This window comes from Equus przewalskii, chromosome 9 (assembly GCF_037783145.1).
Source record: "Equus przewalskii isolate Varuska chromosome 9, EquPr2, whole genome shotgun sequence".
NCBI lineage: Eukaryota > Metazoa > Chordata > Mammalia > Perissodactyla > Equidae > Equus > Equus przewalskii.
Window position 1 is genome coordinate 78,436,817 of NC_091839.1, and position 26,849 is coordinate 78,463,665.

Genomic DNA, 26,849 nt, shown 5'->3' on the forward strand with positions numbered 1-26,849 from the left:
TATTTTTTTCCCTTCTTTTCCAAATTTCCTACAAGTATGAGAATCAGAAGAGCTTATTTTAAAAAAATAAAAACCAAGGTGTTTAAGACTTGGAATGTATATTAATAAGGATTAGTGATAAATAGCAAATCATGTATAAACAACTATTTAGTCATAACATTTAATGTGTACTTTTAGTTGATTTTACAAAAAGACATATATATCTAAGCAAGTAAATGACAAAGTCATTCTAATTTGTGTCCCCGAATGCAATCCTCTAGTTTCCACCACTGAACAACTGAGTAAGGTACCACTGTAAATTCAGGGCACTTCATCTAAGGGCAGGAAAAGTTCTTTAAATTGTAAGCCCTTAAATTCTGGACTTGCAAGGCTTCAATATGTACGGTAAGAATGGCAAAGAACACATCTACTCTGCCTCAAATAGGAAGCAGGCTACGAGCATTATAACTGAATTCACCAGACACTCTTTGACTCAGAGAATTGGTAAAAGACCCTGCCGTTGGTGCATGTGGTCGGTTGTGTTGTGTTCATAAATATGACCACCAACTGCTGTGCAACACAGTAAGGTATAATAATCCTATGGATTTGATTCTAAAAATAATTTACACCTAGATGAATCTTTTTGGAAGATTTTGCCAAATAGAATCATCTTCAGTGCTCTTCTGAACCAGGGATAGAAAAATGCATAAATCATTGGATTGAAAGTAGAGTTCAAGTAGCCAAACCAAATCAATGCATCATTCAAGCTGTGTGGGATAGCATAGTTCAAGAAAGGATCCATGACCGTGCAGACAAAGAAAGGACACCAGCAGATTAGGAAAACTCCCATCACGATCCCTAAAGTCTTTGCAGCTTTCCCTTCTTTGCTTCGTGAAATTCCATTTTTCTCTTCCAATCCAATTTGAGGGTTCTTGTTTGCATCATTAATTGATCTTGCATGCCCTTTAGCTATGAAATATATTCTATAATAGACACACAACATTATAAACCCAGGTATATAGAAAGAAATCATAAAGGCGAGGACCCCAGATGTTTTGCTAAAGAAGACTGCGCAATGCCCCATGCAGTGAACATGTTTGTAATACAACTCTTCAACTCCTTTGAAGTTTAGCTCCAGAAATATCATTCCAAATGCAAAAAGAGCAGGGATGCTCCAACTAATAGAGATCATCATGAAAATAACCAAGACACCGATCCTGGCTTTGTATCTCAGTGGGTCACACACAGCATAGTAGCGGTCAATGGAAATGAAGGACAAGTGCAAAATGGATGCTGAGCTCAGCATAATATCAGTGCTGGTGTGAATTTTACAGAAGACTTCTCCAAAATACCAGCAATGCTCAACAGATCTCACCATGCTATAAGGCATGACCAGGCACGCCAGAAGGAAGTCCACAGTGGCCATGGAATGAATGAGCCAATTTGTTGGGGTATGAAGTTGCTTGAAGTGTGATATGGAAATAATAACTATCAGATTGCCAACCAGCGTGGTTAGAATTATGAGCACCATTAAACTGTAGAGGGAAGCGCGGACGTCATTTGACCAGCTGCTTTTCACACAGGAAATATTAATTATACTGTGGCAAAAGGACATCATTCCTGAGGGCTATCCACCAGTTTATCTTTTCCTCTGTGTGCTGAGGAATCTTTCTCTGAAATCCATTATCAGGTTAGAGTTCCTTCTTCTTTAATTTCCATATACCTATGCCAGAAACCTGGGAGGAAAAAAAAAAGAGTAAATCATCACCAAACCGATTCCTCTCATTTCTAACACATTTACCTATCACCTCTTGCTGAAAAATAATTATTTTGAAAAGAGCTGTTAGTTCCAAGTTTAGTTCAATAGTGCCATTCAACAAATCTTTTTAATATCTACTTGATGCTGGACACTGTGCTAGAAACGCAAATCTGAATTATTGGTTTGAAATATATGAAACAGTCACTTTTGCAGGTCTGAGGTCAAATGATGACTTTTTCATATGCTTTAATCTATGGAAATAATCTTTGCTCAAAGGAAAGTCTTGTGGAAGAGACTGACATTCTAAAGGATAGAAATAAATCACCAAAAAGTTTAGAATTAAAATAGGTTAGTGAAAAAAATATTTTAAATGTGCTTCTTGTACAGAATATCCACTAGTGCCTGCTTTTGCACTTGATATTACATTTTATTTCTTATTTTATAATTGATTGTAATGGAAAGAAGCTTATGTATCTTTATTTCTAGTTTGCAAAGCACACATACATATCTTCCATGCATTATTTCATTTACCGTTTTGACATCAGTAGTATCAACCTTATTCCTTATGAGGAAGACATGACATGTTTTATTAGCCTAATTTTAATGGCAAGGAATTGAGGCTTAGCTCATAAAACCATTAAAGCTGACATATGACCTGAGGTCTCAGTTACTAGCACAGGTTCTTTTTTACTAATCCAGTTTTTCTTTCCACTGCAGAAAGGATTGACTCAAGATCTATTATTGTCAAGAGCATTAAGCTTCGAACTTTCATGTAAGAATGTACGATGCCTTAAATAATGGTACCTGTTAGTGAAGTGTGATATTGTGGTCCAAATTACTAGAGATTTTAAATATGCCGACCAAAGCGTATGGTAAAACTGATGTGGTGTAGAGAACAGGGTGCAGAGATGAGAGCCACAAGACCCAAGCTTGGTGTGGGCTGTGGACGTGGCACTGGGGCTCTTTTATTTTTAAGTTCTGAAACTCATTAACAAATTTTTTGTGTGAAATCCCAAATTATAAAACAAATAAAAGTAAAATCTTGTTAAAACAGAGATGGAGCTTTCTCCTAGGCTTCCTCTTCATGCCTCTTCTTATTTAACTAAACTCTATCAGTTCAGTTATAAATCTTCTACTTTGACTTTTTTTCTATTTCCCCCTTTTCCTTCTGTCTTTTATTTATGCTGTTGACATATTAAAGGAACAAAGCAACACACCTGTCATCACTGTTCAGACGTGTTTGCTAACTAATTGCTGACGGTCAAAAACGTTCCTACCTGTTGTCGTATTGAGCAGGAATGCTCAGCAGGGACTAGGGTCTGAACAGAAGCAAGGGAAGGTGAGAAAAAAGACGACATTCAATTTTAGAAAACGAAAAAGCCATCTGACAAATTTGTATGCCTTGTGCTTTGTGCATCTCGAATATTCAATTCCCAGATAGAATCAAAATGGTTCCAAGGCTTCCTCAGCCTCCTATATGGATGTCCTCATTGCAGAAAAATAGAGCTTTAAGCAAAGTATCTTGGAAACTATTGATAATATTAATGCCACTTCAGTAGAATAAAATGTCTGCCCAACTTAGAGAATATTATACGTACTTTTCGTGCGAGTATTTTAAAAACTGTTATAATTTCTTTTTAAGTAGATTTACTTGTTTAAATAAATGCCTTATGATGATATTATGAGTTTAATGTTTATCTAAGAACATGACATAATAGTGATTTTGTTTCTTTTCTTCCAGCTCTGAAAATTTAGCTAGCTAGAAGGGATTAGTACCTGTATATATGAATTACCCAAGTTGAACACACAATAGTAACATGGAAAGTTAATAAATCTCTCTTTGATTATCTAGCTAAGTAAACAGCTCTGTGCAAATGATCTAATCACCCAATGTTTGAAAATGGCATATGAATTAAAAATATATTGGTAGAAGTTAGAGTTTAAAACAGATCTGTCTGGCAGGACAGGAACTCACTGGCAGTGCCCCAACTTCCCAGAAAAAGGCCACCAGCACTAATCCTACCACGCCCTCGGTCCCCGGTCCTGTCAACCATCCATCTCTAATTACCTATTCTCTCATTGTCCTGCTGCTCTACACAGCTTCTAATCTGAACCCATCTCCCGACTTACCATTACCCACAAAACCCTTCCAAGTGTGCCCTCGGAAGCTCATGGTCATCACCGACTTCCTCAAACTCTTTTCCAAAAGCTTCCCTCGCTTTGTTCCAACTAAAACCATCACTCCTGAGGAAACCTCATCCCCTGCAGCCCTGCCAAGGTGGCCATGTTCTCTCCTGCTTTCTACCATAGGACCTGGAGGAAAAGTAAGTGTCCTCTTGTACTCATTGTCCTTGCAGATCATTGACCCTCCTCCCTTTCTAACCCTCCACCCCTTTGAAGCTCTGTGCTCAAACTGCATCTCTGCCGGCCGCAGACATCGATAGACTCCCAAGTCATTTCTCTGTTTCTTCAAGACGTTAGCTCCGCACCGCCCGTCACTCTCTCCAAGGCTACTCCTGCCAAAATTCCTGGTACTTTTATTGTCCGAATAAATGATCCAACAATGGACTTTCAGCTCCTCAAGCCTCTGTTTCTTAATAAGCATGTCCTCCACTCCATTTCATCTCACACATCCTTGGTCATGCCTTTCTTACAGACAGGGCAGCAAAGAGCTACACACTGAGTCCTGTGATTTGTGCAAGCTAAGTGGTTTTTCCCATCAGTGTTCAGAGGACAATTTGGTGAAATAATTTTGGACTTATAGGTGTAAAACTAAAAAAATAAGTGATTGAGATATGCAATTTTCTTTGGTAAAAGTATAAAAAAAATCTACTGTGGCAGGCCCCTGTGGCCTAGTGGTTAAGTTCAGCTCACTCCACTTCAGTGGCCTGGGTTCAGTGCCTGGGTGTGGACCTACACCACTCGCCTGTCAGTGGCCATGCTGTAGCAATGGCTCACATACAAAAAGAGGAAGATTAGCAATGGATGTTAGCTCAGGGCACATCTTCCTCAGCAAAAAACGCTTCTGAATTTCAGGCACAATTAGCTTTTAGGGGAGACAATCTTGTTGGACTAGAGATATACAATATAATAGAAAAGAACAGAAACGTTCCTGGGTACTCTGAAGCTATATATTTTATAATCTGAACTTTCTTATGCCCCCCTTCTTTTTGGTTTACTTTTATGTTTTTGACTTGAGCACATAGCTTCTAAGCCAAGAGGAAATGCATTGGTTCCTTCCTCACCACCATTTCGGAAGAGGTAAAGAATATGAATGAATTCTATAGAAGGTGTGGAGAGTATGTTCAATAGAAGATGTTCAGCAGAGGAGAAATGTGTACTTTTTGCACAGGTCTAAGATTTAGCTATGAAGTAAGAGGAAAGGCAGCCCACAGTGTCCCTTGAGAGAGGCAATCATGGAGGTGGAAGGGAAAAGTCAGAGCCTTTCAAAAACCAAGCTGCAACCACAGGTGTCCAGGTGCAGAGAGCCTGGAGAGGCAGGAGTTAGACAGGCTTAGATGAGGAGCTTGTCAGCAGGCCCAAACCCTACTGGAGAAAATCACCTGAGCTCCACAGCAGATTTGGGGAGAAGTCAAGATCCCCCGCCTCTTCCCCCAAGGAAACCAGCAGCCTTTCAAGGAAATGGCAGTAGAATGCCCTGGAGTGGCAATAGTGCAGAACCTTCTGCCAGGTATAGGTCCTGGTGTGTTCTTACCCAAATGCACAAGCTAAATAATAGACATGCAAAAACGGTCCCCAAGCAGAAGATGTGGAGCAGTTAAACTGCTGGGGAACTGAAAGCAGGGGCCATGTGATACCTTAAGGGAAACTAAGAAAAAACAACTGTCTTTGACCCAGATGGAAGCCAGAATCTCAACGCTTGGCTGGCTTGTTTGAATTTTTTCCTTAAGTAACTTTGTGTTTCTTCTATGTGGTGATTTTACAGTCACCACAGAATGCAAAATTAGGGATAGCAATATGGGACAGTATAATTCAGGATTTGATTTTTTGTTCTAGAACTTTCTACGGCCATTCTGTACTTGCTTTTATTTAAAAAACTCTAAAGTATATGATACCCTGAGTGATTTGAGGGAGGGAATTTAAAAGTAATATAGACCTAAAATTGAAACTAAACTTTACTTTATTCAAAATACAATGTTTTGTGATTTCTCACTGCACCTAGATAACATTATAGAAATTATATGGTCCTACAGAAACTACTGTACTTAAACTTTTGGTGAACTTTTAAAGTTCCAGATGGTTCTTGACCAATATTTCACCATTTGAGCATCAGAAAGAAAACATCACCAGCCAGTGCAACCATGAGAGTTTATGAAAGGTCACGAGTCTGTAATGCTCAAAGGAGATGAAAGATTTAAAGTATGCTAGGAAAAGTCAAATACGCTAGTGGATCCATTGACTAGCCCTCAAGTATAGGAAATGCTTGTTCAGAGACCCTACCTGCCCTCTCCCTGTAGATGGGATTGGAAACCTCTTGGTTCCATTTGGTTCCAGAACCAAGAAAGCTTGACATTTAACTATACCCCAAAATGGAAAAATAATTGTCAGGATAAAATCTTCTGAAAAGTTGTTTCAATTAAATTTGAAATTTAAAGAGCAATTTAAAGAGCAGTGGGTATAGCAAGACTAAAGTTTCTAGCCAGGCTGTCAAGACCCTCCCCTGCAGAGAGTACTGCCAGCTCCGGGATGGCCCCATCAGTGTTTCCGGGGAAATGGACACCGCTGAAATTTGCTGAGCTCACCCGCTCTGCACGGCTATCTCACTTTCCTATTTAATTAAAGATACTTGGTACATACTTACGTTCACAGCTAATACAATACTTTATCTTTACAGTAGATGTAATTCAGTCTCTTCATACAAATCTAAAACCTTAAAATAACGTACCTTCACAGAAACAAAAATAAGGCTGCCCTCAAACTTTCAAGAATACTGAATCCCTTGTTTTAACGGAACAGTATATATAGGGCCATGAGGAGAAAAACTGGAAACCAGAGAATTTTATATACACATATAAAGGACATATAAGGAATAGGTCCTTATGTGACTGTAAAAGATGGCCTAAAATATTCAAGCGCTCACAAAGTACACCACTCACGCATAGTTTTTGAAAAAACGAATTACTTGCAGAGAAGCATTTATAGCTTGTGAAAAGTATGAGAATTAAGATTTCCAGAATTGGGAAGATAAGTCATAAAAGGACTAATAATTAGCTTTATGCAAATCAAACATAGAGTTGAGTTTAAAATAATTCTGGCAAGTTTTGTCTTAAAATTGAAATGCAGTTGATGAAGAGAAACATTTTTTAAAAGTCAAGCACGAGGAAAGTCAAACCACTTAAGAACTAAAGCAAGAACTGCAAACAGACCTGCCGGTGAAAGGAAAGTGCCAGCCCAGGAGACGGACAGACCGACCTTCACGATGCCCCCAAATTCCACACCCCTGACAGGAACCACCAGAAAACGTTCATACGCCTGTTAAGAACATACAGGCGCAGCACAGAGCAAGGCCAAGTCCACCAGAAACAGTGGCTAATCCACAGGCGGAAAAATGAGAACTTTGAACAAAATTTAGTAAATGAACCTGAGGAAATAAAATTAGAGCACAGAAAAAGGTTCTGGAACCAAAAGAAATGATATCAGATATTTTTAAAGTCCATCAAGAAATTATATCACAGCTGAAAACAGAATCGCTGACCGTGTGAATCAAGTGGGGGAATATCACTCAGCCTAAGCCAAAAGACAAAGACATGGAAATTCGCTCATTCTTTTTCAGTAAATATTGGTTGAATGCCTTCCCTCTGTCAGGCACTAGGTGCTAGGGAGAGAGTGACAAACAGACACAGCCAAACTTCCTGCCCTTGTGGACCTTACATTCCAGTGAGGGGGGTACAGACAATAGATGCAATAAATTAAACAAACAAATAAATAAAATGTTAGGTTGCAGTGGTTGCTAAGGAGAAAAAATAAAGTGGGGAAGAGAGATATGAAATGTTCGGGGAGAGGATTGAAATTCAGGATAAAGTAGCCACAGAAGACTAAAGTAAGAAGGTGACTTTCAGGTAAATATCTGAAAGACGTAAGGAGCTAACCACATGGATATGTGGGGGAAGAGCAATCCAGGTAAAGGGTACAGCAAGTGCAAAGGCCCTGAGGTGAGAGCATGCCTAGTGTGTTTGTGAAATAGCACACATCAATGTGGTTAGAGCAGAACAAGCAAAACAGAGTAAAATAGATAGGGAGGCCAGAGAAGCTGCACAAGGCTACACTGAGTAGGGCCTTACAGGTCACAGTAAGAATTTTAGCTTTGCCTTTGAGTGAAGAAGGAAGACATGGAGGGTTTTGAACCCAGCAACGTGACCTGACAGATTCTAACAGATTCACTCTGGCCGCTGTGTTGAGAACAGAGGCAGCAGGCAAGGACAAAGTGAGGAGATGATGAGGAAGCTGCTCAATAACCTGGTGAGAGAAGATGGTGGTTTGGACCAGGGCAGTGGCTGCGAGTGTGGAGAGTGGTGGTCAAGTCTGGATGTGCTCTGAAGACACAGCAGGCAGGATTGGCGGATGGACCCAATGTGGGCTGGGAGAGGGTTATCAAGGGAAACAGCAAGGCTTTTGTTTGAGCAGCTTGGTGCATGGAGGTGCCGTTTCCTGAGATGGAAAAGATGGCGGCTGGAGGAAGGCAAGAGGCAGGAGGAGGTTGGGGCTTCAGTTCTGAACTCATGAGGTTGGAGCTGCGGGCTGAGGAGTGTGGTCTTTGGTGCCTGGCTGCCTCTCTGTTCAAGTCCAGGCTTGGCCATTCCCTAGTTCTGTGGCCTTGGATGTGCTAGCCAACCTATTGGGGCTATGGTTTCCTTAGGTGGGAAAAAAAGATCTATTTCCTGGGCTTTTATGAGGCTGGAAGGAGTTAATATTTATAAAGTGCTGGTAACAGCCTCTTGTGCACAGTGTTTATCAAACAAGTAAACAGGCAAGGGGAATGATAAGGGCATGTTAAGAGAATACATAAGAAGCATTGCAAAGCTTTTTCAAGAATGCACAAATGTTTAAATCAATATAAAAAAGATGCTCACCAGAGGGTCACTATAGGCAGAGGGAAAGGAGCGGGGACGGAGATAAACAGGGAAACAATAAGGTGAAATGAAACAAATCCAGGTCGTGTGCCATGAGGGAATGGACTGTGTTTTATTCACTGCTACAGACCCAGGGCCTGGGAAATGTCCAGAACATGCACTGAGCACAAAAGTTAACAAAGGATTGAATGAATGAACAAATTAACTGTGAGTTCATTAGCTCATTCCTGTGCTCCTTGGGACCAATAAAAGTTTAGGCACAAACAGCCTGGTTCTGAATGCCAGAGATAAAGGAGAAAATCTTGTAGGCATCCAGATGGAAATTCCTTGATTGTGGGGATAGTATCATGGGTGTTTGCATATGTCCAAACTCATCAGATTGTACCCATTAAATATGTGCAGTTCTGTGCATATCATTATATCCCAATAAAGCTGTTTTTAAAAAATGAAAGAGGAAAGAAGATCAGGATAATATAGGACTTCCCATCCGTAATTTTGGAAGTCAAAGGGCAGCGGAAGGAGCTTAGAAACTATGAATGAAATATGGTGGCAATTCAACAACCCTATGTTCAGCCAAAACGGTAACCATATATATAAAGGCAAAAGAATGATAGCAAATAATCTCTAGGAAATATGTTAAACAATGTAAAAATTCAATCAAAACAAAAATTTTTAAGTGGCAAGAGATGAAGAAGAAAAGCAACAATCATGAGTAATATCTAATTGGAGATTTAGTCTAAATCGAAGAAGACTACAATAATATGACGCAAAGCAATGCTTGTGAAATAGGGATTTTTGAAATGAAAAAGAATTAATTTCAAGAAAATACTTAATATTAACCTGGAATTTGAGTTCTCAGCTATTTCCATAACCCCCAGTTGTTACCACGGTTGGTGAGGGGCTGGCAAAGCAAACTTCTTGACTGGATCTCAAGAGGAATAGCTAACAGTTTAATTTTGGAAAGTCTCTCTAGCAGCATTTTTTAAAGTTTAACTGTTTATATTGTTTGACCCAACAAATGTTCAGTGCAATAGCTTTTGTAAAAGCAATAAAAGTAAAAATTAAATAATCTGAACTTATATCAGACACATACAGCACAGTAGACATATGATATATGTTCAGTAGGACGTTAAATTGGATCAGTTGGTACTCTTTATTTAGAGACATAGAAGGATGTCAAGAGAAATCTTGTCAAGTAAAGAAAAAACATCTGCAGAGTATTTTAAAATACCATATATAGGAACACACACATGTATGTTTGTATAAGCATGGGAAATGGGTATGGAATGGTATATCCAAATTCTTAATATTTTTTACTCAGAGATAGTGAAATTAAAAGTAAAAAAAAATTAAACAGCAATAAAAGGGAAATAATACCAAATTTTAGCAATAATTTTTCCAGGGTGGTGAAATAATGGTTAAGTTTTACTTTCTTCTCTATAATTTCTAGATACTGCAAATTTTCTGTTATGAGAATGTCTCACTTTCATAGTTAGAAAAAATTTACTTAATAAACTTAAATGTCTTGTCTATGAATCAAGCTTCAAATGAAACTTTAAAAATCTATTGGTGAATAATTAGTAATAAATTTATATTATTTGTGCTTCTTTTGCTTGTATAATCCTTTACATGAGTTATTTATCCACTTACCTCCATATGAAAATCACACTTTTATTAAATGTCTCTGAACTGAACCCATATTCTGTTGTTCTACTGTGCAAATTTGGAAACAAAATTAGAAATAGACTTGATAAATAATTTTATTCCAAAAATATTTTTCCAGCTCAGTAATTTATCCAGTATTATTTATTAAAATACTAAAAGTGTTTTGGAAAAAATATTTATTTTAAAGAGGGAAAGAGACAAAGGCCAGGGAAATGGGATTTCCATGAGTTGAAGTCATGATTCTTGGGGTGGGACATCATCAGAAGCAAACTGTGTCCATCCTGAAGAAACAGGAAACGTGGCAAAATCCATTTGTCTGCTTGGACATCAACACAGACCAACAGACGAGAGAGAAAAACAACCTCCAGCGGTATTATGGTCAACAGACGAAACCTGAAAGTGTTTCTGCCACGTAGACATGCATAAGACAATACGTGTCAGATTTAAGTAATCATAACCGAAAGATTCCCATGTTAATCAATCTAAAATATGGCATGTATAGACACACAGTAAAGTGTGAAGTCATTTGGAAATGTGCCACAACTTTTCCCACCAAATAATATTTGTGCGTATAAGATTTCAGTTCTATGGTTTAGTATATAGTAACAATAAGATACATTTTCATTTCAAAACCTGTAAAAAAACTCTATGAAGACGTTTTATTATGTTAAAACCAGCCAACATACGTAGCATGGAATTTCTTTCTTCATTTGCAAGCAAAAGAGATAAAAAGTCGTGTGTCAACTTTTCAAATTTCCTAGCTTTCCGTAGGGGAATTTTTAATAAAAGCAAAACATTTTTTAAAAAATGTAAAGCAAGGTATTTAAAAATATGTAACTATTTTTTTAGCTTCTTTTACTAAATAAAGCAGGTATTAAGTAACTGAATTTCAGAAATTTTGTTAATCTTCCCATTAAATGATCCTAAATTTTAATATACGAGTAAGTACCAAACCACCGATAAGTCTTACTCTGCAGCATCCTCCCTGTTCAGATGGGCTGGTCCCCCGGGCTGCGCTCTACAATTTGCTGTGGCCGCTCAGAGCACTCAGACTCACCTTCTTCGGCAGGAGTGGACAGAGCCGGGGATGAGGGGACGGCAGAAACGCTGCCTGTGTGGAGGCCAGCTGCTTTCACTCCTGCACAGCTGCTCGCAGGCTAGAGCCACTGCTGCTCCACGACAGGCCACAGTTAACATTGACAGAATGACGCAAATATTAAAATCCGAGAAAGATAAGCTGATAGTAAATCTTTCTGAAACAAGGTAACAGTATATTATGGAGAACTGTAACTATAACTGGGGGGGTGCTTCTATTCGAGCCTCAGGAAGCTAGTGAGCAAGTTAAATAGAGAAGGTAAATATGCCTATTACTTTAAAAATAAGCTCAAGCATGGGCCACCTGTAACCACAGTCATGGGTGTTAATAGCACATAAATGAAAACACATGTCCACTCAAACTGCCTTAATTGTTAATTGATTTGAAAGAAAAATGCTCCCGTATGAGACATCTGTACAAAGGAAACAACTATCGCTAAAAAAGCAGTTCATATTCAAAACAGATGACTTGTACTGCCAAAGGAATATTTGTAAAAATTAGAATGTGCTTAAACTCAGTTACATCTTACAGTTAGAAAATGATGTAAGGCAGTGGCTTTCAAACTTTGTTTTAATCACAATATAAAGAAATACATTTTATATTATGACTCAATACACATGTGGGTTTGCATCCATAACAGAAGTATTAAAAGATTAATGCCTAAAAGTTAAATTCATTAAAAAATATTCCTTGCCTCATTCAATTCACTCTATTTTCCATTTAATCCTATTTAGAGATTATATGATCACACATATTTAGCTATTAATTTTTAAATTTCTATGTATAAAACTTCTCAAATGACCCTCTTCTTATCCATGGAGCCAGGGCCTTCAATTTGGTAATGAATAGCTGAACAAGTACCGTTTCTCATCAATTTCTGTTATTCTACAACAGCAAAGCATAGGATCACATGACAGATCGATTATTGGTTCCAATTCCTCACTCTCCTAGAATTTACACCTTTGTCTTTGCTTCGTTGCCAGTGGAAGGTACTTCCCTGTTCTTTCAACTTGAGCTTTGCCATTTGACTTGTTTTGGCCAAGGGAATGTAGACAGGAAAAACGTGCCAGTTCCAAGCCGAGTGGTTAGGAGGACTCACGTGTTCATGAACGCTCTCTGTGCCATCCCCATGAGGAGGACGTGCCCCAGTGAAGCCCGTGGTCCAAGAAGGGCGAGAGGCATGTTGCACAGAATAGGGCGTGAAGACATGTAGCCTATGGCAGAGCCACCCTAGCTGACCCCACAGCTTCATGAGCATAAGTTGCTATTATTTTAAGCTACCGAGTTTTGGGGTGGTTTGTTACATGACATTTTCTTGGCAATAATTAACTCAGTTAATTGCATTTCTAAAAGAAGCCACTGAGATCTATCACCCCATTCTCCTGGCTCAGGATCATCAGAGAAGCACAGACACCACAGGATGGGTCACCTATGATCTGAATAGCCATTCACAAAAGCTGTAATAGCAAAAACAAAACAAGCATAAAATGAAAACTACCCTTTACTAAGAGACGTTACCCTTTTAATAAGTGAATAGAACTCCTGCTTCAGAACTTTCTAGATATTAAAGGTTGAATCAAGAAATAATACCCAAGTTCACTTCTTGTATGTAGAAAATATCATTCGTCTTTCTGAAAACGAGTTCGATGTTTACCCGAATCATGTACATACCTGTCATTTTGTGAATGAGTTTACTTTGCAAGCAACCACAGCGCCTCACATGTTGGAGTTTATTAAGCTCTAGGAAATCAGAGCTCTTATCTGCTTTGTTCATTGCTGTCTCCCATGGCTTAAAAAGGTGCCAGGCAAACTGTAGATGCTCAGTACATATTTGCTGATTAAATAATGTTGAATTACTGGTTAAATTTACTATTTTTAAAGCTTTTTAAATCCAAGTATTACATTAATAAGGAAGTCTCATAGTTCCACTTCTGTTAATTACAAAACTGGACGGCAAGTCAATCTTCCTTGCATTTTATGTCATCTTCTTTCTTTTAACCTGGAATTTTACTTAACTGACAATTACTGGTGCTAGGCTTGTGGGATAAAAGATAATTATGATTCTTCCTTCCAGAAATAGATAGCTAAAGGTGAGATAGACACGCAAACAGATACTCACAGTGCAAGAAGGAGAGAGCTAAATAAAACATAAAGGCTGTGTGATGGGAGGAAGTAAGATCTTGAAACGGTGTGTGGTGGCAGGGAAAGGTTTCACACAGGAGCCGTGTACAAGCTGAATCTGGAAAGAAGGTCTCAGAGGACTTCGCAAAAAGGCTAAATTTAGAAGAGGGAAATACTCACAAAAATACTTTATTTAGTCAATAACGCAATTTCTTAGTGGACAATTAAAATCCTTTAACCAGTAACAATCATATTTTAAATTTTTATTATCTTATTCCAGCATCTTTCTTATCAACAGAAATGTATTGTGTGTGTGCTTTAGGCATTCCAAGTAAAGTTTCTTTCTCCTTTTTGTTAAATACACACTTAAAAGGAATAGAAGCTAGCAAATGTCTTTTTTTTTTGCCATTCAGTAATGCATTTATTTTTTTATTGAAATACATGTGACATATAACAGTGTGTAAGTTTAAGGTATACAACTTGTTGATACAGTTATATATTGTAATACGATTGCTATTGCAATGATAATTGTCCTAATTCCCACTATCCAAGCCCAAAGCTCATGATTTGCTTCATCCTTGTCTCATTTGCAAAGAACGAAAGTGAAGTATCTTGATTTGTATTTGGAATAACTTAATATCATTTTTGTAAATGCCATGTTTCTGTGAATACGTTGATGAGGTTTTCAAAAGATAGTTTTAAAAATTATTTCTACTATATGTAAATAATACTAATTGAGCACTTACCATGAGTGGAATTATACTAGGTGCTTAAGTAATATTTTCACTTGATCCTCACGATAACCAAATGAAGTAGATATCATTATTCCCACTTTACAGATAGTGATGAGTTTGGGAGAGTTTAAGTGGCTTTTCCGATGTCATGTCACCAACAAATGTGAAAGCCAGAAATCAAGCCAAATCCGTGCTCTTGGAGAAGATTCTAACTGTCTCCAGAGACAAGTTAGTGATACTTGAAACAGTTCATTATTAAAGAAGATATCATGATTTCACATAATCACTTAAATAAGAGAAGACGATTTATAAAGAAATGGACTGAATAAAGGGAGGAAGGAGGGGGTAGGTAGAGAGAATTCATCTCAGTAATATGATTGTTTTCTCTCTATCCACTTTTTATTAGATATGAAAGAAGATCTTTAAGAGGGGTGAGTCTCTCCACTGATATAGGCTGGAGCAGTGGGTCTTGTTGGTGGTGGAGGGGAGGACTGGCCCTGGGGACATTAGGCAATATCTGAAGACATTTTTGGTTGTCACAGCTGGGAGAGCGAGCTGGGGACAGTTCTATGGCATCTAGTGGGTGGAGGTCAGGGATGCTGCTCAACCCCCCACAATGCACAAGACAGGCTCCATAACAATTATCCAGCCCAAAACGGCAGTGATGCCAGGGTTGAGAAACTCTGGGTTAAAATCATGCTCTCAGTCATTATGAGTATTAAGACTCCCTTGACTAATAATTGGCGAAAACAACAACTTCAAACTGCATTCTTCAAGGAAAAGAGAGATTGCCTGAGATAATGGGCAGAGGACAGGACTGGAAATAAAAGGACAATTACTCACTTCCCAGTTCTACTGAAAACTTTCTACATGGGCATGTTGCCAAACTTCTGTGGACATCAGCTTCCTGATTACAAAATGAAAGGTTGGTCATTTTTCAGTTCCACCATCGGATAGTTCTTAGAGAAGTCACGTCTGTGTTGCTAGATGTGCATGCAGGCTGCCTGCTGACTGGAGGTTTGAGTGGGACACTCCTGTAGATAGTGTGAGCTCCATGAAGCCAGAGACCTCATATGCTTCATTCTCTGCACAAGAGGGGTCAGAGCTTGTGACACTGATGTGGAGGGCATCAGCCTAGTGGTCATAGCTGAAGCGGTATGTGGTAGAGGATTTTTAAAAATCCCCCAAGACAGAAAGAAAGAAAGAGGAAGATGGAACTGTGAGGGAATCTCAGTATCTAAGTGAAGGATGCTTCTAGGTGTTGGAAAAAAATAGAGCAATACAGAAAAGGGGAAAAAAAGAGTTTTAAGACGAAGTCCCGGCATAAAATGCTACAAAGTGACAGAGTAAGGATATGGACTGAGAATAACGTCATAGGTTAAAGAAGGTGTCATTAGTGATTTTGGAGCAAGCTCATGCAGTATTGTGAGCCACGGGGAGGGGGTCAGAGGAAAGCTAGATTCATGAGACTAGAAACACAAGGTATAGCGAGAAAATAGAGGTAGCCAGGTCAATTAATATTTTGAAACACATGACAGTGAAAGGAAAGTGAGAAATGGAATGTAATAACAATTCAGCGCTTACCACCAGCGTATCAAATTCTACTCATCCATCAAGACCCAATCCACATGCTACTTCCACCTCATAATCAAAATCAGTTCTGCTCATCCCTTCACTTCCTTAGTACTTTATCTTTTCTATATGCTGCTTCGTAATACAGTTACTCATTTATGTTTTTAGGAATTGATTTTTATATGTTAAATGCTGTATTACAAATATTTTCTTGCATATACATACAAACAATATAGACTGAATTAATGGTTGTGTGAGTGGAACTGATATTTGATGGTATTAACTTTACTTGGACCTTGGAATTTTCATCTCTTTTAAAGCTCACTGTCTTTGCTCCAAATATTGCCTCTCATCAGATGACATATCTGGGCCTTAGAATTGCTATCTCTATAATGAATAGATTGGCATAGATAATCCCTATGTTTCTTTTGTCTCTAGTGTTCCATCCATCCATCCATCCATTCATTTATTCATTCATCCACTCAGTGATTATGAAGGAAGTATCTTCTACTCCTATGTGGTGGACTGTGCTGAGTGTTTTTAATATAGTGAACAAGACTGAGCTCCTACCCTCCACCTAAAGAGTTTATGTGCCAATCTGGAACTGCCATCAAACTAAGTTGGTTTGTCTTGCTCCCCAGCCTCTACACCTGAAGGCTTGTTTTGCAAAGCTGTGCTTCAGCGAGTCTTTTCAGAGAATCTTCTTCCTAGCTTGGTTGTGGTCAACGCTCTTCAGGTTTTCCCCCAGGCTAGGGATTTTGCAGTCCTCCACCCTCTACACGCCACATCAGTACAATTGTATTATCACTAAACAATTTGAGAGAATCATGTGATATGCTTTGAATGTCCCATAAACCTAACATATCTGCCCTAAGCCCTCTTGCCCATGATGGGCAAGTGAATTGGAAATCACCCTTTTCGAGTAGCTTCTTTGGATTAAGGCGTTCTCTCCAGAAATTTTCTTTTAAAATGCAGGTATTATATCACCTGTTGTACTTTATTATGAAACATTGGGACTGCATCCTTTATTTCACACTTCCCGCAGTGCCTTCAATGTAAAGCAAGGAGTGAAGGAGAAGTTCTCAAAGGATTCTCCCCACTGACATTAACAGACATTTAGCACAAGTTATTAGTTAGTACAAGTTAGCCTGTGAGAACAGAGCTGCTGGGTCACAGAGTATTAAGATGGAAAGAAGGATTCAGGATAAATTTGGGGCCACTTCCAGTAGGAAGGGGTCACGTTATTGAAGCAGGAATATTTTAAATGCTCTGAACTGTTAAAAAGATACTGAAAGCAGATGCATCAAGGCAGAATGTAGCTCGTAAATACCGACGATTTTCCAGTGTAATGGGAGGAGACAAGTACTATAACCAGCCAGCACCGTAAATGAATCACATCCTTAGAAATGATGATAAATGCATAAGCAAGGAGTAAAATGTCTGCTTTTGCATCCACATAGGTTTTCCTTATCATGCAGATGAGGGATCAGCAAATTGTTTCTATCTTAAGCTTTGAGGGCCATAGATCTGTGGCAACTACTCAATGCTGCCTTTGCACCATGAAAGCAGCCGCAGACAACACATAAATGAACGGATGTGCCTGTAACCAAAAGAATCTTATTTACAAAAACTAGTTCACTGATCTTTGACGTAGACTATGGAAGGAATGCTATGGTGTTTCACACCGTCTATCAAAGCGAGAAGATGGGAATTCAAAGCCATTTTGTTGGTAAGATCCTTCTCTCCATTCTGCTAAAAATGCAGAGGATAACTAGGGTAGAAATGTAATTTGCAATAGAAAAAAAAATTAGTTGATTGTGGCAAAATTAAGGGAAAAGATGCCACTCTTTACTATTGTATTTGAGTTTTAAATTTGCGCTTAGCTGTTTTCTACCAACATCAAAAGAAAGCAATGTTATCGCAGCAAGAAACTATATATATAAATCTCTTTGTAAGGATACCATGGACATGATTGGTTATTACTTAGAAACTGACCGAGAAATGTCCTAGGCTTAGGAGAATTCCCTGATATGAGGGGCCTTCCCCTTTCCTAATCATCTCTCAATATTTTATGGTAAAGCTAAAAGATTTTGTCTGATGTCTTCCACTTCTTTTTCTCACCTGCCCTCCACTTCTTTCCATTTTAGAGCCCATCCTCTTGGGAATACAGGGTGAATGGTGGTCAATGGCCCTAAGAGTTCAGCAGAAGAACAAGTATGACCATGCCCAGAGTTATTTGCCGCTGAAAAGATGAAGCAAACTAGGTGTTCAATACATAAAGGAATGTCTCAACTTGTGGAGTTCGGGGCAGGTGGGAGAAAAGTGTTGGTATAGAGGATGTGGCTTCAAGTCCATGAAGTCACTGCAAGACCCTGGCATTGTCTAGGACTTCGCCTTTCCTGACATGGGACATGCGTATGGTCAGTTGGGCAGTGCCATTCTTATTGTGGAGAAAGCTGATACAACAAACGATCACGGCCTCCTGAAAAGTATTCCACTAGAAGATAAATCCCTTTTATTCTAATTTTTAAACAATTTTTAATAAGTAGCCTATAGGTATTATTTGAGTTTCCCAAGGAAGCTTAAATCGTGAAGCTGCTGCTGTTCTGAAATGAGTATCCAGCTGGCTTGGTGGTAAGCAATCAATCACTGATGGAGTGCCTCCTGTATGCCAGACCCTGTACCATGCCATCATATTTAATCAGAGGCTGATGTTCAAGGCCGTTAGGGAATTTGGTCTCACAACAGCAGAGGCAAAGCCGAGAATCAAAGGCAGGCCTAAGTCCAAAGTTCCATCTCTCTGTGCTGCCATTTTCTCTCTCCTGTTACATAAACAACTAGACTCACTCTGATTGATGATTGTCTTTGGAGACTAGTTAGAGTGACTCAATGTCCCACAGCCTGATGGCTTCTGGGGAATTAAGAGAATTGCAGTCTGGAAAACTGGACAGGAAGAGACCCCCAAAAAAGGCGACTTTGTACAATTTATCCATTTCTCGACTTCATTAGCAGAGAGTGTGTAAGTACAGAACATGACAACAATGCCTTTTATTAGCCTTGCAAAAGACAGGAAACCATCTATGGGCCTGGAATCCACCAGCTACTGAGTCAGGTGACTATGCAGGAAACTTCATGCAGATCCTAAGTTAGAGCTGAAGTTAGATCTGGGGCACTTATATCTAAATACCTTAGTATATCTGGAGCATTCATAGCTAAAGGGCCTAGCACAGCCCCCCGGAACTTAGAAACTCAGTAAATAGTAGTTACAGAAACTAATAATAGCGTGGAGCTAAAAATCAAAGTGGTGCTTCAAAAACCGTGTTCAGTTCAGACCAAATGTTAACAGGTCCCATAAATCTCCTAAAACTCCTTTCAGAAAATACATTGACTGATAAATAAAATTATCCTGATGCCACCAACTCTGAAAGTTTTCATGAACATCACAGGGAGGAGCTTTGGAGGATTGTCTGCACATCTGTTCTTTGGCCACCACACGTAGAAGAATGGAATGGAACAAGGCATTCAGCTTAACCGTTTCAGGAAGGGTGTTCTCTCCTTCTGAACTGACCCTAAGACACTAACTACACCCTGAATGTTAATTTCCCATCTAACTTGAATTCTGACCCACGTATTATATTCACATGGGCCCATAGAGGGCAGCCTTCCACCAATTTTTGTAGGATGTAGGGTTGTATGCTGGATCCCTTCTCCCTCCTCCCAAGGGCCCAAGAATGGAGTGACCCAGTGTGAAGTAACTTCGTCCCGCTCATCTGTTTTCTCCCCATGGGAGCAGAAGGAGGGATAAACTAGGGCAACAGTTCGTATTAGTGGACTGCCCACAGTGCGCCATGCAGAACCTTCTCTTGCATCTGAGGGACTCTTGAAGACAGACCTGAACATGCTGCAGGTGTGGGCACAGCCTAAGCTTGGTTACTGTCAATAATAGTGAAGAGAAATAATAAGGAGGAAGAGGAGGAGAAAGAGAGGTGAATAGGGAAGAGAAGGAATCATGGGAGGAGGAGGAAGAGGAGGAGAAGGAAGGGGAGAAAGAAAGGGAGGAGGAACACCTTCCACTGAATCTGTATCAGTCACTGAGCTGAGGGCGTTACGTGAAATCTCTGGTTTATTCCCATCATAACTCTAAATAATAGATATTATTTTTATCATTGCTTTACAAAACAAGGAGCAGAGAATCAGGTAAGTCACTAAGGGGCAGCAGTGGAATTTAACTCCAGATTTGTCTTAGTACAGAGTTCCACCTCCTAAGGACTACCAAGAATTTGGAGAAAAAAGTTCGCATGAAGGGAGTCCCTTCTTTAGAGCTGATTTCTCCAGCAGACCCTCCAAACAGCTGGATGGAGAACAATGAGATAGCTACATTAACGAGAAATTTACTTAAAACCATCTATGGATTTGTGGGAATGGGGAATCTTATTAATTACAAGCTAGGCAGATGAGATAATAACATACTAATAGTAATTTTAAAACATTTTCAAAATAGTATTTGTAATTGTCTTAATCACTAAAATTATTAAAGTACATTTTTATCAGCAGTCTCTGAAGATAACTTACACATGTTAAATTTAATTTTAACTGAGATAAATACGTGCTTAGGGAATATTTTCAGGCTCTCAGATTTTATTTTCTTGCTGCAATGATTTTATAATCCAGTCTATAACCACTAGTCTCCTAGAACTAGGTACACAAGATGGCAGGCTTTTCAATTAATTTTTACTCATATTGTGACAGCAAATAAACCCCCAGTTAATTGTCTTTGATACAGCAAGGTGAAATTTTGTCATAAACAGGAAGAAAAAAAATCAGCTGATTCACAATCAATTTCAGTTAAATCAACATCGTAATCTATTAAAACAGCATTTTGTGATACTAATATTTTCATAACTCAATTCAAAGTTTATCCAATCAACATGTCTACAAAGCACATTGCCCAAACATTAACTGTTTATCAGATAATCTACTATCACACTGACAGGTGGGCCTTATTTGCTTTGGCAGAAATTCAAAGTTTCTGGAAGGTACTGATGGCTGAATAGCTCATTATTCATTTACTGAGTGATTTCTATATGCTAATGTGGAAGATGAATGTAAGATACATGCCTTTGAAAACTTAAATTCAGTGATAAACATTACTAGCACTAACCAATACTTATGAATTGCTTCCCTTTCTTAGACATACAGGGAAATTAGACTTCCTACCCATTTAAATTTGGCGTGGCCATAACACTTGCTTTGGCCAATAAAATATGAGTAGAAATGATATGTATCACTTTGGATAAAAGCATTTCAGAGGCAGTGTGCAATTTCTCCGTATTCTTTTCTCATGTTCCAAAAATTATGGGAGCACATCTGTTTTATCAAAACAGATGACACGGATTTAAAAAGTCTGGGGCTCTGAGCTATGATATAGAGGCTAGCTGCCCTGGAGTAGACTCTGAATGAGCAAAAAATAAACTTTTGTTTAGTTAAGCTATGAGATTTTTGGTATTATTTGTTACTGCACATACACTAGTCCATCCTGACTTATACACATTCTAAAGTGAAGGTATAGCAGAGTGAAAGAGTATATACATTTGAGGCAAAAGAAGCTGGACGTTTTATCCCAGCTCAATGACTTATTATTGGTTGACTTTGAATATATTACTTAGCTTCTCTAAGCCTCAGTGTTATCCTTTTAAAATGAAGGTAATAATGCTTGCTTCATAGGGTTCTTTTGCGTGTGAGAAAGTGCCTGGCTTTTAGTAGTGTTAAGGCAATTAAACAAGAAGGCCGTTAGACTGTGGTGGTTCTAATACCTTAGCAGCCTGTGTAAGCAAACCAAAACCTAAGCCTATAAATGCCTCAAGGTTAAGAAATCAAAACCTAGGGGCTGGCCCCGTGGCCGAGTGGTTAAGTTCGCGCGTTCCGCTGCAGGCGGCCCAGTGTTTCGTCAGTTCGAATCCTGGGCGCGGACATGGCACTGCTCGTCAAGCCACGCTGAGGCAGCGTCCCACATGCCACAACTAGAAGGACCCACAACGAAGAGTATGCAACTATGTACCTGGGGGCTTTGGGGAGAAAAAGGAAAAAAAATAAAAAATCTAAAAAAAAAAAAAAAAAAGAAATCAAAACCTAGACCAACCATCACAAAGGGCCAACTAGGCTTTCCCAAATAAGGCAAGCACTTAAGCTATCGCCAATCAACAACTTCCTGCTTTGCTTTCATGTCTTCTCTGTGGCAGTCTTGCCCCTAACTCCTGTGGGTGAAGTACTCCTAACCACTCCTAGTTTGGCATTGCCCCATTCAAATAGGTTTTTGCTCAAATAAACACTTAAAATTTTTAATATACCTCAGTTTACCTTTACTTTTTAATTTTTATTTATTTTATTTTTTCCTTTTTCTCCCCAAAGTCCCCCAAAGAATAGTTGTATATTCTTTGTTGTGGGTCCTTCTAGTTGTGGCATGTGGGACGCTGCCTCAGCGTGGCTTGATGAGCAGTGCCATGTCGGCGCCCAGGATTCGAATCAACGAAACACTGAGCCACCTGCAGCGGAGTGCACGAACTTAACCACTGGGCCACGGGGCCAGCCCCCTCAGTTTACCTTTTAACAATTCATGCTTGAAAAATGCTTATTATTATTATTATTATTCAGCAATAATAATTTTACTTCAGCAATAATAAAATACAGTTAAAATGTCTTAAAAATAAAATGACTCTTGTTGGTGCCACTACACATGGATGGCCGAATGCACTGAGCAGGGCGCTGAGGGGCTGTCAAGGGCTGGAAAGCAGAAAAGTAGCGACCACTCTTTGAGGGCTTGAGGAGTGGGGCATTCCCTGGCTTCTGGAAACTGAGTGAGGGGACCATAGAGTCTTGCCGGGGCATTTTTGCATTTTGCAATTGTTTAATTTTTTCCTTTCTTTTCTGCAATTTTGGCTATTTTGTGAGACCAGGGGTTCAGGGCAAGCAGGAGCATCCTTCCTACAGTGAGCGGACCACAGAGTATTTGAACCCCTTCCAAGGACTGACTATACTTGGAATTTGGAACTTCTGTTTGGTATATGTTTTCAATTCTTTGAATTTTTATACAGATACCTAGAGACATCTGAGGAACTTTTTCCGTCTTCTCCGCCAACTTGAAAATGAATACTTTTTTCAAAGGAAGAAGGAAAAGACCACAGCAATATTTTGAGAGGTTTGGGATTTTTTGTGAAAAAATGTCATGATCTGAGATGGAGAAAATGTCTCCACTGAAGCCCACATTCATCCCTCTGCTTCACCTCTGCTGGCTTCCTAAGTCTCTGTTAGAGAACCCGTCGAAGCACTTCTGTCATCACAAACACACGTTTAGTAAGGAAGAAAGAAAAAGACAAAATGCTGGATGAAGAGAGCCATGGTTCATCAGCTAAGCAGTCAGTGCTCTTGTGTCCAACCTCATGGAAAACACCCTTCCCTATGGCAGAATATATGAACTGCGTCGTCATGACCATAGCCTCCACATTCCCGTAGCCAGCTGCCCAGCTGGCCCTTCTATCCTGGCCCTGACATCTGGGCTCTACTCACCCAGCATCCTGTCGCAGAACCGTACACACAATCCCATCAGTCCAGGTCAGCTGCTGTCAGCAAACCACCAGACATGGGGCCCATGGATCCTGACAAGATGCAGGTCCCAGTGGGGTACGAGCCAGTTGGGGGAGACCTTGCTCTCTCCAGCATCCATGCCCACAAAATATTTGATTCTAGTAAACCCAAGTTCTCTAAGTTTGAACTGAAAGCATAGTCCATGATTAGGAAATCTCACACAGTCTTCATACCTGGCTGTTGAAATTTAACAAGTACTGAGCTATGATTAGAAAGAACAACACAGCAGCCAAGTGCTCTTGAGATGCCTGAAGGCTGAGGGAGAAAGAGATTGTTGAGCAGGAGAACTCGGCCCTCCTAGTACAAGCCAGGCCCATTTCCCTGTAGAATGCATTCTGGAGGGTTGGCTTTTGAAGAAACGCACAGTTTGTTTCCTGTCTAACAGCACCATACCCACACAAAGCTTTCTCATAAGCAGTTTTCTAAAAGTACAAACACGGCTGACTCACCTTTTAATCTGCATCTGTGCTTTGACCTGTGTGTGGTCGCCAGGGTGTGTACAGGCGTGTGTATGCACGTGAGAGTGAGCACCTGTTCTTCTGCATTGCCATTTTAAGAGCCTTTGTCTTTTAGTTAAAAAAAAAGTGCCATGTTTTTATTGGATTATGCAGAGCTCTCATGGTTTTCCTCCTTTCCTCCATCCCTCTCAGCACTATTGCATGTTAAACCTAATTTACTTTCCCATGTTGCTCTCCTTGGATTCACTAAGAAATTCAGTAATACAGCAGATCTCAATTTTCAAGAGCACATGCTCTTGTTTATGTTTAATCTGTAAATTACCGCTGCCAAGACCAGCTAGGCAGCCAGCTGAAGGGGCGGACGGAATTGATAGAACACAATCTATATTATTCAATGGGACAGGGGACCATCAGCCTCAAGGACTGAAGTGAGGTCCCTCGGATCGCCTCATTTATTTGCGGGTAAAGAATCGAAAGCAATTACAATAGCAGAAACTCATGCCTGCAGGGACACGCAGGCCAGAGTCCACAGGTTCTATTCTTTATCCCCCAAAGCACACCAGCCCATCCCAGGTCATTCCCTTGGGGAGTATCTTAAAGACGATCAGCAAGGTATGCAGGCAGCATTCTGTTCCTGCAAGGCCCCGGCGTTCCTAAGCCCTTTGCCTTTATGCCCGATAACATATTCCCCTCTGGCCTGAGAGTCCAAAGCACAAGCAATCTGGTATAAGGATTATGAGAGTCAGCAGACCACATATCCCCCCAGTCACCCATTTGGAATTTATTTTCCCTTAGGCTTAAAGCTTAGCAAGATGCTTCTATGATCTCCTGCAGCAAATTACCACGATAAGAATGGCATACAAAATAACAGTGCTACACCCCAGCACCATTGACTTATAGGTTGCTTTCCTCACTTTTGAAGCTTTGGTGATAATTGTCTTCATTTTTAAAGCGCTATTTAGATTTTTTAAGTCCATATTTGCTCACTGTTTTATCTACTACACTTCACTTTAATTATACCAATGCCAGACAGGTAAGAATAGTATTATTAGAACACAGATTTGATTTTGTACTGTCTGTACCTAAAGCAATATCCTACTGCACACAAGAGTGTGCTGCCTGAGTATCACAGTGGATGTAAGAAATTTTCCCCATCTGAAGATTTTTCTTTTCAAAATCAAAAATTAAAGTGATGCATTTGGAACATGCCCAAAACATCCACAGGATAGAGAATCAGAGGAAATACGAGGAACAAGGGGCCATTTTCAGTGTAAGAGCCAAATGATGTGTTCCAGAAAAGTCTTTGACATTGATATGACTTCCTAGTTGACTTTTTCTAATTCCTCTCGATATTCAAAACATTTTACTGGGCCAGCCCCATGGCCTAGAGGTTAAGTTCAGCATGCACCTCTTCAGCGACCTGGGTTCAGTTCCCGGGCATGAACCTACACCACTTGTCAGTGGCCACACTGTGGCAGTGACCCACACCCAAAATGGAAGAAGACTGGCACAGATGTTATCTCAAGGCGAGTCTTCCTCAAGCAAAAGTGGAAGATTGGAAACAGATGTTAGCTCTGGGCAAAACTTCCTCAGCAAAAAAACAAAACAAAACCAAAAATTGTACTTATTTGTCAGCTTTTCTTATGTATATTTCCATAGATTATTAGAAAAAAAACCTTGATGATTAAAAAAAAATCTGTTAATTAAGTAAATATGTTGATGTTTTAAAGACCCCTTTTCCCACTAGTGTCACTTCATAAATCAATGATTCTGGAACTTATGCTATTTATTCTATGTTACTTTTTAATGTGTATATTTCCTTATAAAATGGACTTCTGAAAAGTGAATGTAGGGGCCGGCTCCGTGGCCGAGTGGTTAAGTTCATGCGCTCTGCTTTGGTGGCCCAGGGTTTCACTAGTTCGGATCCTGGGTGTGGACATGGCCCTGCTCATCAGGCCATGCTGAGGTGGTGTCCCACATGCCACAACCAGAGGCACTCATGACTAGAATATACAACTATGTATTGGGGGCACTTTGGGGAGAAGAAGAAGAAGAAAAGAAAAGAATGGCAACAGATATTAGCTCAGGTGCCAATCTTTAAAAAAAAAAGTGAATGTAAAAGTCACAGGTATTTATCAGGAGGAGATGGTGTTGCCACAAACTAGTTAATCCAATCAATTTAAATTTTATCATAAACCAAAGTAGAGATTATTAACTTAATTAATCTTTGTTATACTGAGTCACTGTAGAAAGTTCTTCATCCTAATGTTTTCAGATATAAATATTAGGAATATATTTTCCAAGATATATTACATATAGCAAAAAGAAAAGGGAAACCATCTTATGTTATAAAATTAGATAGCAAATATATACATATATAAATATGAATGTATGTATTTATGGTGATAGGCAGCATCCAAGATGGTCTGTAATGATCCTTACCTCCTGATATTGCCAGCTTTGTGTGATTCTCTGGCACACTGTAGCATGGTTGGTCTGTGTGACTCATAGCATTGGCAGAAGGGATGTCACTTCTAAGAATAGGTTATAAAAGATTGCAGCTTCCATCCTAGGCTTGCTTACTTTATCTATGTATCAATCTATCTATCTACCTACCTATCTACCCTATCACTCATTCTAGAAGCCAGTTGCCTTTTTGTGAAAACTTTCAGGCAGCCCATGGAGAGGCTCCGTGTCATAAGTAACAGGCCTTCAGCCAGCTTCCAGCAAGGA

The 26,849-nt window shown here is 39.5% G+C and overlaps 1 protein-coding gene across 1 annotated transcript; it reads right to left on the reverse strand.

Moving 5' to 3' along the window:
• Positions 1–25: 25 nt before the first annotated feature.
• TAAR1 (trace amine associated receptor 1) lies at positions 26–24,190 on the reverse strand. The gene is made up of 2 exons (XM_008529439.2): positions 24,108–24,190; positions 26–1,715 (listed from the first exon to the last, which is right to left on the reverse strand). Exon 2 carries the CDS (start codon positions 1,595–1,597, stop codon positions 578–580), a length of 1,020 nt encoding a protein of 339 aa, XP_008527661.1. The 5' UTR covers positions 1,598–1,715; positions 24,108–24,190; the 3' UTR covers positions 26–577.
• Between the last annotated feature and the right edge of the window lie 2,659 nt (positions 24,191–26,849).

Bases quoted from the DNA above. Each gene is read 5' to 3' on its own strand.
- TAAR1 (XM_008529439.2), bottom strand. From the start codon at position 1,597: ATGATGTCCTTTTGCCACAGTATAATTAATATTTCCTGTGTGAAAAGC.